Genomic DNA, 17,264 nt, shown 5'->3' on the forward strand with positions numbered 1-17,264 from the left:
TGAAAATATAGAAAAACAAATCTGTTGGCTTGTTCAGAAAAATCTGCTGTGCATTCATGTTTAGTCAATATTTCTAAAAAAAACCACCCTGCATTTTAAGAATACTGAACAATATTGTAGTTTGCTCCAGTCAAGCAGTCTTCACATGCCACCTGGTGGACACAAAGAATTATGCCATAAAGCGCATCACAATTTTTTCCCTGCTGCGAAACACTTTGCAAGGCAAATAATATTAGGACTTTATGCACACGAAATTGGCCTGTTCTGTCATTTGCCCAATGCAATGCTATTCCACAGCCCTAATATATCTAAAATTGGGCACGGTATGCAACTAATTTGTCCCACCTGTGCATCCCCTAAATCTGTACTGCAGATTCGTTCAACGCTCGGAGCAGATTTGAGAAGACTCTGGGGTTTGTGCAGGGAGAGGAGAAATTCTATTGCACAAGAAGTTGGTTGGCTACCACCCACAGTCCCAAACTTATTTAGTCTGTGATCAACTGTCAAACTTCCAGTTTAAACAGGTGGTGTTCTACACATATTTAATTCTGTGCAACTGCTTTGCTGTTTAACTAATACATTTTCTGCTTTGCAGTACACAACTGCATCAAACTAAGGTTGCCAACTCCTCATGCTCAGGTTAGGAGAACCAGTGTGGTGTAGTGGTTAGAGTGACAGACTTTGGCCCAGGAGATCAGAGTTCAAATCCCCACTCAGCCATGAAGCCCCCTGGGGTGATCCTGAGACAGCTGGCATATCAGCCTAACCCACCACTCTGAGAATAATGTATGGTATGATGGCACACAAACGTTAAAACAACTTACAGCCGGTGTTTGGGAGTAGTGCCTCCCAAATACACGACTGCACCGCTTTCTGTCGGTGGAATAATACTAGTTTTTAACAAGCAGGCAACTGTCCAGGTTGCAAGGGCTGCAACTAAAAAATGCCATATTGGAACCAAAGCACATAAAAATAACAACTGCAATCTCTGTTGAGGTCAGGGAAAGTGGCAACCTCACAACACAGGTAATGATAGCAAAATGGTTTTTTTAAGCCCCAATGTGTTTTTAATGTGTTGACAGAGCACAGAGCATTTCTTACTGAGAAGGCTGTTGTATTTTCCATCCACTAGATGGCATGTGAAAACTGGCTACTGGAACCATCTTAAGCATGGCTCCAACAACCCTATGATCACACCCAGACCTAAAATGTTCATGAAAATAACTCTCTCCACCACCACCACCGCAACCCACTGCATTTATAGCCACCTGTCAAGACTTCACCCTGCTAGAGATTATTTTTTAAGGCTCGGTTGGACTAAAGTATTGCAAAACAAATTGGGGGGAGGGAATCAGTTCGTAATTACAATCCACTGTTGTGTCATATCTATTAGAGATACATTATTTGCTACTTCATAATTGAGCCGGATCCAGTCTGGCTTTTCCGTTCACAGAAGGGCTACTTCCTTTTGCAGAAGGAACTGAGATCTAGTGGATGATCTTGGTGGAAGAAAGAAGGGGAGGCCATTTTCACTGGTTAGCTGCTACATCCCACACTTCCAGAGGTTCCCCTGCAACCGTCCAGAGAAGGCTTGGGGGAAGTACAAAGGAAAATCGGTGGGGGAAAAGGTCTTTGTTCTCTTCCTCCAGAAATGCCACCTAATGAGGCAGCAGACACTCTTCGGTTAGCTAAGCCGGCTTGCCTGTGCATCAACTCAGATCTTGGTTTGTTATCATTTCTGCTGAATGAGCTCTATGAAGCCTCAAAGTGTACAAAGCCCAGCCAATCAAAACCAATGCAATGAAGTTATAACTTGACCATTCTGGCCACAATGCATGCTTTTCCCTACTCAAGCATGTCCGCCAGCCAGTATGGTGTAGTGGTTAGTGTGTCAGACTAGGACCTTGTAGTCCAGGGTTCAAATCTCCAATTGACCGTGAAGCTCACTGGGTGACTTTGGGTCAGTCAACTGCCTCTCAGCCGAACCTGCCTCACAGGGTTGTTTGCAAGGATAAAATCATGAGGAGAACCACGTATGCCTCCTTGAAGAAAAGGTGGGAAAGAAATGTAATGATCAACAAGTAAGTGGGAGTTGTGAAAAGCATTTCAACAGCATTCACTGCTACAGGTTTCATCACCCTTTCAGCGAAAACCTCAGACCTGAAATCCAGAACAGAAACACTCAAACAAAATGAAAATGTACTAAAATTTAATCATTCATAAAAGCTGTAATTTAATCTGTGACAGTAAAACACAAGAAGCAATATTAGAGTTGGTTTAGTATATTATATATTTTAGCTTTCAAAGCCATAGAAATCAGTTATCCCAGTTTTTTTTCCTATAAAAGACCCATTTTTTCCAAAGCATTATGCACAATTTTAATTAGAATATAATGGCAGAATGAAAATAATGATATTCCATAACTTTTTAAATATAAAATGAAGTCAATGACTTGGAAAGTTATTTGCTGCCATGAGTTCAAAGGGTAAAATTTGTATAATCGTATCTATCATGATAGATATAAAGTATTACTGGCTGACCATTTTTAGTGCTGGATGGGAGAAGAATTATGGTAAGAGGTCAATATGAAATTATAGTAGCAATATCTAACATCTGAAATGCATCCATGCTCTTTTGTATAATCATACAACTAGAGTCAATTATATTTATTATCACATCTGTTAACTGCTATTGCAAAGGAGAAGTACTATTGTCTTTAATTCCCAAGAGATATACACAAAGCAATTTTATTTTATTTCCTCCCCCCCAAGGGACCTTTGTGCAAACCATTATAAGATCTAAATTCTTCACATAATATATAAAAACAGAAGCCTCTTCGGATATGTTATTAATTTGTGGTGTAGTTATTTGAAGTCTGGAATGGTGGCACTTTCCAAATTAGGCAACAGTTCTTCATTCCTGTAATCCTGAGCAGAAGAAGAGACAGAGAATGAAGAGTCAGCATCCAACTTAGAAACAGCCTCTGCAAACAAGAGAGTACTTAAAAAAAAAATACACACAGGATTGAAGGGACCTTCTTTAAAAATTCTTAAAAACAAATACGCAGCACATGTTCAGAAAGGAGGACTTGTTTAAGACCCAAGGAACAAAGGTCAGAGCACTCGTCTATCTGGCTCAGTATTCTTTACACCAGGGATGGGGAACCTGTGGCCCTCCAGATGTTGGTAGACTCCCACCAGCCTCATCCCAATGGTCAGGGATGATGGTACCTGTAGCCTGGACACTGAGGTCCAGTTTGAGGGCTTTCTGGAGGTTCCCTCACTGCATGACATGAAGTTACAGAGAAACAGGCAGATGTTCTCCTTGGTTGTGGCACCTTCCCTGTGGAAAGCCCTCCACTCAGATGTCAAAGAGATAAACCACCATATGACTTTGAGAAGGCAACTGAAGGCAGCCCTGTTTCAGGAAGCTTTTAATGTTTGGTGTTTTGTGGTGTTTTTATATTTTGCTGGAAGCCACCCTGAGTGGCTGGGGCAACACAATAAGATGGGCAGCATATAAATAATAAAATAATTGTTGTTGTTGTTGTTAGTCCAGCAATATCTGGAGGCCCACAAGTTCTCCATCCTTGGTCTACACCAGGGATCAGCAAGGTTTATCTTGCCTGGGCTGGATCTGTTCCGCAGAGATCCCTCCATGGGCTGGATCTCTCAGGTGAATGAGTGTGCGTGCGATTTTTGGCATCTGCATCTGTGCAGATGCAATTTTCGGCACCTGCGCATGTGCAGATGCTATTTCCAGCACTGCAAAAGCGAGTCCCCGCGCTGCGCCGGTTTAGTGCAGCACGTGAGCAGGCAGCTTGGTTTGGGGGTGGCTTGGGGGCTGCTCAAATTACCTCTGGGGGCCACTTCCGGCCCATGGGCCTTAGGTTGCTGACCCCTGGTCTACACTGATTGGCAGCAGTTCCCCAGGGTCTCAGGGATTTAGAATTTAGTTGCCTACAATCCTCTGACTCATTTTTAAATTCCTTTCTCTCTCTCTCTCTAAGAGATGACTGAAAACTGGATTGCTGGGACAGTATGGGAGTTCGCTATGCTGACATGTGTATGTATGCGAAAAAGGAAGAGAATGTTGCAGCACCTCCTGCATAGCAAACCAGTGTTTATGGTTGTGCTCTCTCTTTCTCTTTCTCTCACACAGACACATACAGTAAGGATCGGAAACAAGAGAGTTAAAACTAGATGTCAAAAGCAAATGAGTCAGCAGGTGGCACTTCAACCCAAAAAGAAATGGCGTGTGCAGGCCCTAGTATGCATACTGATGACATAGCCGCTGTTCTGCTCCAAGTCCACTTCCGTATTATAGGAAGGGGGGGGCATGGCTCTCCAAACCACTCAAATGCTGATCCCCCCCCTCCCCAGGTAAACAATGTGCCTCTTCGCAGGATACATTTTTAAATGCTATAAAAACTCCAGAATCACATATAATTGAACCTCCCATTAAAAGCCAAAGAAAACATATATTTTAAAATTTCCCATAAAATCTGAACCGATAGAGCCAGCGGTGTAATTTTTGAAAAGGAAGCACAGGGTAGTGCCTGTCTGCCTAGCTGATCTTAAAAGTATTTTAAGCATCCTTTATAAAAGGAATGGGGAGCCTGTGACCCTGCAGACTTTGCTGAACTGAAACTCCCATGGTCCCCCAACCACTGGCTGCACTGGCCAGGGTGGATGGGAGCTGGAAAGTAACAACACCTGGAGGGCCACAGGTTCTCTACCTCTGCTATATAGCACATACCCCCAAATGTTAGTATTTGGCAGATTATCATTCCTTTGCCAAAGGAATGCAGGTGGCCTTCAGCCCAGCCTGCAACCATTCCAGCATCATGTAGTAGCTGCTGCAGCAAAGAGAGTCAGTGCCACGAACGTGTCCCAGGAAGGTCATTAAGATTTCACCATTTGCTCACCTGGCTCAGAGCTGCTGCATGCTGTGGGTCTAGAGCAGCAGACATGATTTCTTTTTAGGCTTCTTCTTTTCCACTGGTGTTTTTCTATTTATCTGTCTGACGAGATCATAAAAGATCTGTGAGAGAGAGAGAGGAAGAGAGCAAAATAAGGTGAGAAATCAAGAGATACAGGTGCCGCAGAATGGCAACCTCATGTTACAATCCTGGCCTTAAAAGCTTTCGGCTAAATCAAGTGAGAAGGTGAGAAATAAATGGGGTGGGAGGCAGTGCAAAGAGAGCTGAACTTCTTGATTTTAGCATGAGAGAAACAGGGCAATTTATCTAAGCTCCCGAAGGTTTTTGCTTCCTCTTGGGGCTCCCCTAATTGTGGTCTAGCCACTTCCACTTTCCTCCGGCCACATCACAAAGCAAGAAGAGGGGGGGGGGGAAACCTCTACACTGTTCCAATTGAAAATCACATCACAACCAGGACAACCTCACACAGACCAGAAGTACAGGTACAAAGATGATGATAACCCATCAAGCATTTGAAGAAGCAGCTACCAGTTTAGCAATTATTAGCAACTCTCCATATACGAATGTGCATATACTGTAGCAACAAGGTGCCAGCATATTAAATAAAGGAGTTTGCTGTTTGTATTTCTCTATCTTCCCATTTGTCTTGTGGTAAAGTTACCATTTCTGAACTCGTATAATACATATATAGAATACTTGCTAAGAAAAGTTGAAAGAGGCCTGGCTATCAAGCATGCAAGCCATTAAAGTGTAAGAGTTTCTTTTGCAAAATGCAAATTCCTAATCTCCATCTTATTTATATGTAAGGCTGCCATACAAACAAAGAAGATGTCTTATAGTCAGTGGTGTAGATATGGCTTGGTGTGTGTGTGTGTGTGTGTGTAAATGCCATGGACTCATCCACTCTGTCTCTTATGTACTGTAGCATCAAACCTGCAGATGAAAGCTGCATACGTCTTTGTCTTTGGTAAAGTCAACTGCGTAGCAATGCAGCTACAGTATTCAGCCTCCTGGAAAAGCTCACTTAACTCACTTCCTCCCCACAACCCTGTGTGATTTCTAACAAGCTTAAAGTCTACAGTACTTTGCTTGTGAACTGCAAAACCTAGAAATTGGATACTGCCTTGATATTATCTATTTTTTAAACACACACACACAAGCACAGCCAAGCACTTTCTGAAAGCATGATAAAGCCACCATCTCTTTCACTCTGTACAATAATACTCTATAACAGCATATAGGTTTCTCACACTCCCTCCCCACCGGGTTTACAGTTACATGGTTTGATGCTGTCAGCCTAAGGCAAAACACATCAGTTTGTACTCTAGTAAGGTCAACCTGGCTTCTTCCTCAATGCTCAGCAGAGCTTGGAAGTCGAAGATTGCATTGGAAAGAAGTGAGAAAAGGTTTAGGGAGGGTCCCGGAGGAGAAGAGCACAGGAAGGAGGAATCTACCATATCTCCTGATGAAAGATTATTCAAACCCTCGCACCTTATTGCCAGTCATTTCTAATCACTTATAGATCTCCTAAGTGCCTTTGTGTCAATCCAGCATAGCAGCATAAAGCAGGGAACTATGAGAGGCCTGGTCTACATTGCCCTTACTTAAGGAAAACAGACGAACTGTGTTAGTCTATCAAGTATATTATAAGGGTCATTTGGCTTTCCTCCTCCACCCTCCTTTCCCAGGGATCCAGAACACTGAAAGGGTATCTGGGGAAGGATTGTAGCATAGTGTTAAGAGTAGCTACTTTGCAGGCCGATGCCCAATCTCTGGCACAACCAGGAAGGACTGGGAGAGAGCCCCAAACCTTGCAGAGGCACTACGAATCAGTGTGGATCTGGGTTTCCCAAACTTGGGTCTCCAGCTGTTTTTGGACTACAATTCCAACCTTCCCTGACCGCTGGTCCTGCTACTTAGGGATGATGGGAGTTGTAGTCCAAAAACAGCTGGAGACCCAAATTTTGGGAACCCTGGTGTAGGCTGAGTTGCATGGACCAATGATCTGACTTGGTACAAGGCACCTTCCTATGTTCCTATGACCAGCAGGAGCAGTGCAGTCCCCACATGCATGCTTGTCATGAGAACACATACCTTATACCACCTCTAAAGCAGTAACTGTCTCTTTGAAGGGCACCATCCATATTTTTGTACACAGTGTGATTCTCCCCTTGGTAAGGGAAACAGGGAGGATTACAGTCCACACTGAAAGTGCCCAAGTGGCAGCTGCTGTCATTTTAAAATGGAGGTATTTTCTCTTGGCAAGTGTTTGGCCAAGGGGATTTGTGGGGAAGAGGCAGCACCATTCCCTCAGAGAACATTTTGGACCCCCCCCCACAGGTCCTCTTTCACTACAAAAGAAAAAAAAATACCCCCACCCCAAATATCAATGCCTCCCTATTAAAACCATGCTAAGTAAGAGCAATTGTAGATAACTTTTCTTCTAACCATCTCAAGTCAATAATTAGAGGTGGGCTCAAATCTTCATTTAACTAAATCTCCATATTGAAAGTGTGACAAAGAATGGGTGTATATGTTTCATTCAAATGGAATAGCTGCCACGTTAAATGCAACAAGAAAGAGAGGCTAAAATGTTAAATCAGTATAGCACAGGCCTAGTTCAATGGTGTTTACTCCCAGTTATAGGACCGCCACCGTCTCAGACAGAATAAGGCATGCTAAGCTTTCAGATTTCTGTCTCATTAAAGGCTACTGTAAGGCACAAAGGCCTGCATACGTAGTGTATTCCTCCTCTCCTTTGATTCCCCTCAGTTTCCAAAGATTGGCAAACCATTGCTTTCTGTATTGGCTCTTGTTCAAAAAAATCAAAACAAGCGTGACAGCAAATTCTTTTGGATGAGAACGGTTTTTGGATTTTTAAAAATGGAAATTACAAGTGGAAGTCATCTGTTGCTTCCAAAACACAAAGTAACGAGGCAACTCTTCATAACTGAGGAATTACGAACTTGGCAAAGTCACAAGAATATCAGAGAATACGCCAGAAACTCAGTTCCCCAAAACTAAAATCAAAAGAATAAACTAACAAAACTGACATACAGACCCTCTTCAAAACTTTTGAAATAAAGATGTGTCCAGCCTTGAAAACACAAGTCACCAGGTGAGCATGATGATGTAATTTGTGGGTGGCTGTACCAGATACAGCTGCCCATAAACAAATGAAGGTACCCCATCTTCCTCTCCTGGCAGAGTGTACCAATACTGATCAGATGTTTTGGAAAACCTCACTTTAAATTTCTTGAGTGGTCAGGACTTCCTTCACAAAATGAACACAGCCTAGTTAGCTCAGTTATCTGAAAGAGGTAATGGTGGTTAGAGAAAACCAGGCTCTGTGTGTTTTGGGATAAGCAGGCAGGGAATGATGGGAACTGTAGTTCTGCAACTTCCAGGAATCCAAAGTGGAAGAGCATTGGCCTATAGCAGCCTTCCCCAACCTGGGGCTCTGCAGATGTTTTGGACTACAACTCCCATCTTCTCCAACAATCCATCAGGGATTACTGCAGTTGTAGGGACCAGGTTAAGGAAGCCTGGCCTATAGTGATAATGTTTTATTATTATTTCACACATTTCTTTAATGGCATTCACCCTAGCTGGGGCAGAAGAGGGTCTAGCCCCCCCCCCGCCCCACAACTACTATTTCATCAGGTAACAGCTAACTAAGCTGTGTTCCCTTCCTAAAGGGCCTTCGTGAAGCAGCTCTGCTGCCCAGGGCAGTTCTCAGTCATTTGGAAGCAGATGATACGTACTGTCAAATGAAGCACCTAGTCAGCCATCAACTTCAGTGCTGTGGACTTCTCATATAAACTATATAAAACCAAGTGTCTCTTGTGGCACCTTGAAGACTTGTTCAACTGTTCCTCTGGAAATTGTTTTATATATGATACATACTTGAACGTATCACAAGAGCTCATGTGATTCGCAGCTTGTTCCGAAGGTTTCATCACCGGGGAGGGGGAGAATCACTCCAGTGGATGCTTCTAGGGCTGCATTAAATGATCTCCCACTTGTACTTTGGGGCTAAAAATATCAAGAGCAGGAAAGCAGGGCAAAGAAAATATCCCCACCACACCAAACGCACAATGGCCAGCTTTTTATACCTGTTCACTGCTGTTTCCTCACTGTCACCCTGTTTGGGCAACATGGAAGGGGGAGGCAGGAGGAGAAGAGTGTCTCTCCACCCAACATGAGCCCATACAATCAGAGACCATGTAGTGAATGCGATGGGGACACGACTCAGCTGATCGATACATGACTGTGGGGCAATGCTAATGCAGGCAAACAGAACCGATCCAGAACATGATGCTTTCTTCATTGGTCATGGGCACAATCCCTGCCAATCGATTCACTAACTGCCCTTGCTCCGAAGAAACAAGACATTCAGATCACCCGCTCTAAAAGCGACTTGAAATGGGGAACAATTTTCACTGCTACCAAACATATTAGCGCTACAAGCATTCCTCATTCCAATCAGTGCCACTATGGCTTTTTTGCTCTTTTATGCCTTGCTTTTTGCAGAGATTCATTTGCCCTACAGTGCTTACCTAACAGAAACCACACGGTCTGCCTTTCATTTAGGCGCATTGAGCTTGCATAAAGCACTTTTCTAAGCGACACGGCTCTAGTTTGAACTCTGGGTCTTGCGAGATTAAAATGCAGTGCGTGGCACACCTATTTGCACAGGTGCTCAGCATGCAAACATGACCACTCACGCACCACATTTAGTTCCACAGTAAAGCAGCGTTCGGAATCATTGAGGAAGAGCTCTCAGCTAAGGGATTAGTTTTCTCTAAGGTAACACAATAGCAGAGTGAATCACTTATTGACAGATCAGAAAAGCGAACACCGACACCCTGCAGGTTTTGGCTCAGGTTTTGCACTAGGCATCTCGCTCTGCACAAATGCACTTCAGTCACCAAAACAGCACAACGGCGGGGATGCAAAAACAGTATCTTTTATGTGAGCCTTCAGAAAGAATCCACCGAAACGTAGGCTTTCGATTTGCGCAAATGTTCAGTCCAAGAGGACTATAGGAATATTTACACGAGGGGATGGTGTACATACATATATACACAAACCCAAGCCTATAAAAAGGGGTTGTGTGCTGCCTTGTAAAAGATTAACCAATAGTTACCTCGTTAACATTGATTTTCGACTTTGCAGATGACTCTAGAAAGGCACAGTTACACCACTGTCTTGCTAAGTTCTGTCCCTGTTCTTTGCCAACTACACGTTCATCTTCCAGGTCACATTTATTGCCAACCAGAATCATGGGAACCTGCACAGAAAGAATAAGAGAGTTATTAATAGATGGCATTCAAAGCTGTGTGCTTAGTCTGAGCAGACCTGCAAAAATACTCGCTGACCAATGTTAGCAGTCTCTAGAACAAAGGAGGAGTCCCCCCCCCCAGTTACATCTGGAGCAATTTTCTACTCTTAGTTTTTCATGCTTTTGCTTAACAGATTGAATACACATTATCGCTTGCTACTGATAACATGTTTCAAGAAACAAAAATGTGAGAAATTTATGAATACATTAAAAAAGGAGTTTCATCAAATTGAAAAGTAAGGCAGAATCTGAACTTTTCAAAAACTGTCTAACACCAGCAATAGGGAACCTTCCATGGTTGTTCTCCAAAAGCCATGTCCATCTGCCTCACACCTGACATCCTATGAGTCATCAAGGGTGGGACAGATACTATTGCTGTGACAAAGAAACAATTGGGAACTTAAAGTGAGGTCTCAATTGTTCTTTTGTAAATTGAGCTCCTTTGTCAGCCATGAACAGCTGATTGGCGCCAAGAGGAAGCTCCACTCAAATTGACACACTGAGGTGGGTCATTGTCTCAGTTTGAAGCAGTCTGCTTTCAAACGACTTCCTAAAATGAAGCTTTCTTCCTCTGCAAAGGGTGGAAAAGGTTTGATTTGAGGAAGCAGAACTAGCCCCTCTGAAGGCGCATTCCCAGTTGCAATCAGTGTACCTTTAAAGGAGGGTTTAGATCAGTGGTTACAGTGATCCCCTTTGAACTTCAACAGAAGTCAATCTCCTGACATCATTATGATAATAGGAGATTGACAGGCGGCTGAACCTACCCACTTGTCAGAGTTGGCCTGTGAAGGGTGGGGAAATTGGGGATCAGGCTAGTGCCCCACCACTGAATACAATATATATATATTAGAACTGTGCCATAAATCTGTATTATTTGGACACAAAACCCCTATATTCCTTGCAAATTAGAACTCCAAAGTACATTTTGAGGATAAATGACTGAATTATGCATTAGGTACCTGCAAGAAAGTAAGCAAACAAAGTATTTTGTACCCGTCTTTACCATGGCTACATCACACTGATAATTAAACCGTCTCATGGCAACTATCAAAGAAATGGAGATACCACAGTCTGGAAGGTTCATTGACACACAATCTATTTCCACAAGCACTTACCTTAATGTCAGTTTCTACAACAACACAGAGTTGACATTTCAAACCCTCAGATAGGCAGTAGCTACTTTTAAATTCAACATAATTTATACAACAGGATGTACATCACTTCCCAAGAAATACGTTGTATGTATTGGCCCCAGTGATTTGTCCTGCTTAGGCAATAAATGCCTTCTCAACTCCAGAAATGGGGCCTCAGAGTCATGAAATGCAAAGACAGCTATGCAATCCTTATGTTCTTATTTTGAACTGTTTGGCAGCATGCTGGACATTAAAACTTTAATTGCAAACACTGAACACACACGCACAGAGACACATCCTGTTTCGCCTGAGCTATCTAAAAGCGCTACACACAAAAAACTGCTGATAATGGGTGTGCACACCATTCTGTTTCCTTAAGTATTTAAAACACACACCCGCACAGCAAAGTTTGCACTTTCCAGAAGGAAAGTACCTCATATAATTCTCGTTTATAAATAATTAGCAACAGTTCTAATATTTGCTAAATTTCTGAGCACACTCTTTTATTCATGGATGATTAGTTCCAGGTAAAAAGAAACACATTTCTTGTGATTTCCCCCCCAACAGGTGTAGTTAAATCCGCTACTATACAAGCTACTATCCTGATAAAAGAAATGAAATCCATACTTCATTTAAAACAAGGAAAGAAAAACATTTAGCATATTAAAATCTGGAAGCTATCACTTAACACAATTTTTTTTAAAAAAAATAGTAACTACAGTGTAGTTAGAATGAGGGGTATAATTTATTTGACCTCAAATAGGGTACATGTGTAACCTCAAACAGTGTAAGTTGCTGCATATCACAGTGTTTCGACTTAAATGCTAAGAAAGGAATCAGCTTCTAAGATGAACATAATCCCTCATCTAAAAGATCGTTCGTTTTAATTTTTTTTTTAAAAAACGTAACCAAGATTTGTGTATCAAAGAGGGTTTCAAAAACATTATGGGAAAAGAGAAAAATAAAGCCAGAGATAATGATCAGCAAAGATATGAAAACTGAAGAATAAAAATATGTGGCTAAACTACTTTTAAACACAGTTAAGATCTTCCTATCCACATGCATTGGATAGTAGCTACCTATTCATCTATGGAGAGATCTTTCATGAATAACTATCTGAATGCAATGGGTTGGACAGACATACCAATTCTGTCCACTGATTTTCTGGACTAACAAAGAGCCCAAATCAAAAGAGTAAGCTAGAGCTGATGCTAAAGTAACACTTCCTGGTTAGCACAATAATTTGCTAGGTCACAGGTTTTACAGTGCGAATGGATGTTATGAACTTCTGTGACAGCATTTGCTGCTACTGATTCAGACAAAATAGTCTCCCTACCCACCCCCACCCCCCAAAATAATGGTCTTCCATTTCCAAGGGCAGCCTCAGAGGTTAAATCATGAGTTTTCTTACTGTATATTGTTTTCTGTTTTTTAATGTACAACTATCCCATTAGAGAAAGATAGAATTTTTTTTTTAATAAATAGATGGCATTTAAAAACTCAAGTCATTTAAAAACTCAAATATCGTAGGACACATAATGGGAGGAGTACAATATTGCACTAATACAAGTGTTCCCTCGGTCCAAGATTTCTGCTTACCTGATGAAACAGTCTCCCCTCTACTCCCCTCATGCGCTGTTCTGGGGGTTCTCCTAACCCTCTAAGAGCCAACTGGGGTGTGTGGGCAAAAGACCCATTGCACTAATGGGGGCCTTGCGCTGGCTCCTGCTAGCAGAACTACTTAGCTGAATCCAACCCATTGTGCAGTTCCACCCTGCACATTCACTCATTGCATTATATGGGCTGAGACTTACTTCCTAGAAAGTCTATTAGGAATTGCAGCCTTAAGAAACAGAAAGCTGGACTAGGTGGACATTTGGTAGGATCCTGATTAAACAGGGCTGCTCTTAACATACGTGGTGGTGATGGTGGTATCTGTAAACAATGAAAACATCCATGCGCAACATCACAACCTACAGCATGATGCCATGGAACTGACAGCATAATGCAAAGCCCATCAGCTTGAATTGCATAGCCACTTAACAGCTGTGCAATAGTAATTGACAGCAAAGTCATCCAGGTAGATCTCCTGCGTGATTACTGGTGGAAACCCTGCTTAAAAGGTGATAAACCATATAGGAAGTCAGCTGCCTGAGTTGGCGCTCAGTCCAGCCAACTGAAAGTCTTTCACAGTAAAAGATGAACCTAGGGCCAAGGTGGCTAACCTGTGCCCTGTTCCCTTGTGTTCCCAAACAAACTTGCATCACCCCTGACTATTGACCATCCTGGCTGGTGCTGATGAGAGATGCAGACCAACAACAGCAGGAGGGTCACAGGTTAGTCACTTTAAAATATGAACAAGTTAAAATACTAAAACATTTACATTACCTCCACTTTCTAGGCATCTAAGCACATTTAAGCTATCATACGGCAAAGGAAGTTTTGTAGTACTAAGATTTTTAGTCTGCTAATTAAGTATGTAATATTTTCTTTAGGAAAAAAACAGTATGGACTTTTGAGCACAGCTATTTTGATTAGCCAGATTATCACACAACTAGAAAACTGTGTTTTTCCACCTGATGGCAGCCAGAAACAAAATCTCTACCAAAGAGCCACAAAACCCATTTTAAACAGCAAGTCATAATGGGAGTTACTGGGCCTTCTAAAAACCTGGCACCATATGTAGCCATTTCAGTGACAAAAGGTTGAGCGGGAGGAATTGGGCTTGTACACTGGCGTATTCTACTAAAAAGCCGCTTCTTATGGGACTTGAACTTTTCCAGAGTTCAATCCCAGTTTGGGATACAGAGCATTTCTGACTAACCGTCCAGTAATGTCCATATTAATAGTCTCCAAAATATCTAAATAGAGAAATTTATGATATCATACAAAACATTCTAGAACAGTGTTCTTCAGTCATCTTATTAACTGTGCAAAAAACAGATGCTGGCTTGTTTAGTTTTGGGGGGGGGGGAGAGATTCCAATGGTTCAAAAAGCAATAACCCATTTACTTACGTCTTCCGTGTCCTTGACCCGTAAGATCTGCTCCCTCAGGTCCTGCAAGTCATTGAACGTGGACTGTGCTGTAATAGAATATACTAGTGCAAACCCCTGACCGTTCTTCATATAGAGATCCCTCATTGCTGTAAATTGCTCCTGTAATCAAAATTTTTTTTAAAAAAAATATATGAATTAGCTGTTTAGTTTAATTAGCTGTTTAACATACACACATTAAGAAGTTCAGGTTTAAACAGGGATAAAAAGGTCATAGGCAACTGGAAATTTCCAGTCTTTGCTCTTGCAGAAATCCAGTGAAAAAAATAAATTTAATTTTAAAAGGAACCGGCTTTCTCAAATATCCTTCTTTCAATGTTAGAAATTTAAAACAAGGGTTTCGAAGTGTTTAGGGCGGCTTCACACCTTACAACCAAATATTTGCTTCTATTGCGAAAGGCAGCTATGTATTTTAACACATACCCCTCCCCTCTCACCTTCCCCGCCATCTCTCTCTCTCATACACCCAGAGCTCACTTGAAACATGCATCAGCAGCCTGGGCCAACACAGTGTACTCAGGATGAAAAAACTATATAGCCAGCCCAGATCGCATATTTCAGGCTGCGGAGGATAATACTAAATGCACAGTGATAAATAAAACACACTTCTATTGTAAGATGTGAAGCAGTCTTTAGATTCAGAAGGATTTCAGGAAATCTTTTCAGAACATCAAGAACCACTATAAGCTTTAAAGGACAGACGCCCAAGAAAGCCAGGCAGATAGGCAGTCTCTCTTAAAGGCAGCAATTGTATCGGTACATGTGTTTTACAAGTTGTTTAGCAGCGTGCACACTTTATCTGTCAGCTTTAACTGCCATAATGTTTTAATTTGTTGTTGTTTTCAACAATAGAGAAGTTCAACAAGAGGGTTTTTCGTTAGAACTTCAAAGTGCTAGAAATCTGAAAATGTTTTTAAATTTTATGAAGTTCTAATGAAAAACTTTCAAGACAATGTTTCAGTTTGTTCCCAATAAACTGTGCAAGGAGCTACTTGGAATAATAGAAAAGGCAAGAAATGCTGGTTTATTTATAGCCACATAACATAAGCAAGAAAGAGATGGACACCCACCCCCCCTTAAAAGCCATGTCTTGCATCACTCTTAGTGTTCCCTTCAAATATTAAGCATTTCAGGATAGATCTCACTTACTGTCCCTGCTGTATCGAGGATTTCAAGCATACATTGTTGACAGTCTACTTCCACTTGCTGAAAGACAAATAAAGGACAGATACCATTATAGCCTTAAGGGACAGGAGGAAGAGACTCAATTAATGCTTGCTCATAACCTCCTGGCAATAGGGGCATTTAAGCATTACAAACAACTAGTGCACCACCTGTGTACACAAACAGTTAAGCTGCAGAGTTATGCACAAGTTACAGTCCATGAATTTATGCAAGTGTTGTGTACACAACTGTTGAGCTGTACAAATCAGCAGGATTTAGAAAAACAAACAAGAGTGTACACACAAACACTTGTACATGTGTGCAGACAGCTTGTACTTGTGTACAGTGTACATGTGAATAAGCCTTACTGTGAGCTTTTCCACTGCTTTCTGAGTGTACACATGGGGTTGCATTCAAAAGGATGGAACGTGGCAGGCAGGAGATAAAATACCCAAAGAGCAAGAAGTCCTTTCACTAGCAGTCTCCAAGTGCTGCCTGCCAGTATCCACTGTATGTCATTAGGAATGCAGGAAGCTACTGAGTTAGAGCACTGGTCCACTGAACTCGGTATTGCATATGACTGTCAGAGGCTCTTCCAAGATTTCAGGCAGAAATATTTCCTAACCCTATCTATCGGGAGATGCCCGAGAGTGAAACTGTGACCTTCTATATGTGCTCTGCCGCTGAACTATAATACCTAAATGGATGTCAAGCAAGTATTTAATTTTTAATAGAACAACGCTGACATGTAATATGATCAAGGAAATATTTGTGTAGGTGTGCTTGTAATCTAGGAACACAGGAAGCTGCCTTATACTGAACCAGATCTTTGCTTCACCTAGCTCACTTTATCTATTGTGACTGGCAGGGCCTTCCAAAAAAGCTTTAGACAAGAGTCTTTTCCATCTGTACAAGAGGTGATTGAACTTGGAATCTTTTGCATGCAAATATTATGGTTAAGTTAAAAGTATCCACAATGAAACTGCAGGGCAACAACAATAAAGTAATAATAAAAACACTACTTCATAGGGTTATCCAAAACGTTTGGCTTCTGATTTATATCCTGTTATAAAATCGGAGTGAAGAGTTGAGATTGCAAACGCTGACTTAAAATACTTAGTTATTATTTATTAAACTTAGTATGTTGCTTTTTTTAACAGCAAGTAGCTTAAAATTGACTTACATTTAGTTTGGCATTGTGAAATAAGGCTGCATGGCATTAGACTCGATTACCTAGAATGCTTTGGATGGTGTATCAGGCCCAGACTCAACTGGTGCTGACCACGTTTCTCTGTCCTGGACTTAGTGATTGTGCTTTTTTAAAATAAATAAATAAAAAGGAAATGCAACCACAGGGAGGCCCTCTCTGAATTGGGAATGTAGCATTCAAGGATCAGGGGAAGATTCATCTTTCCCATGCTGCTTTCCCAACCCACGACCACCATAGAAACCATTTGACCCTGAAGGTACCAATTTTGGGGGAAACCAGCAATTTCTGGAGTAATTCTTAGTAGGAAAAAGACATAGGGAAAGGGCTGTCCCCAATTTACCATGCCACAGTCCACATCCAGATTTGGCCCTCTCTATATCAAAGACAAAACAAGCCCAAGATAAACCAGGGGTAGA

The 17,264-nt window shown here is 41.7% G+C and overlaps 1 protein-coding gene across 1 annotated transcript in view; it reads right to left on the minus strand.

Moving 5' to 3' along the window:
- Positions 1-2,192: 2,192 nt before the first annotated feature.
- The window catches only part of RAP1A (RAP1A, member of RAS oncogene family), a 94,644-nt gene continuing 79,572 nt past the window's right edge, over positions 2,193-17,264 (minus strand). Inside the window, exons 5-9 of the mRNA XM_081195214.1 lie at positions 15,624-15,680; positions 14,436-14,576; positions 10,092-10,235; positions 4,928-5,043; positions 2,193-2,927 (exon numbers count right to left, since the gene is read on the minus strand). Coding sequence (XP_081051340.1) covers positions 4,957-5,043; positions 10,092-10,235; positions 14,436-14,576; positions 15,624-15,680 — 429 coding nt within the window. The 3' untranslated portion in view covers positions 2,193-2,927; positions 4,928-4,956. The remainder of the gene's footprint in view (positions 2,928-4,927; positions 5,044-10,091; positions 10,236-14,435; positions 14,577-15,623; positions 15,681-17,264) is intronic.

The sequence above is a fragment of the Podarcis bocagei genome, assembly GCF_964188305.1.
Source record: "Podarcis bocagei genome assembly, chromosome: 5".
NCBI lineage: Eukaryota > Metazoa > Chordata > Lepidosauria > Squamata > Lacertidae > Podarcis > Podarcis bocagei.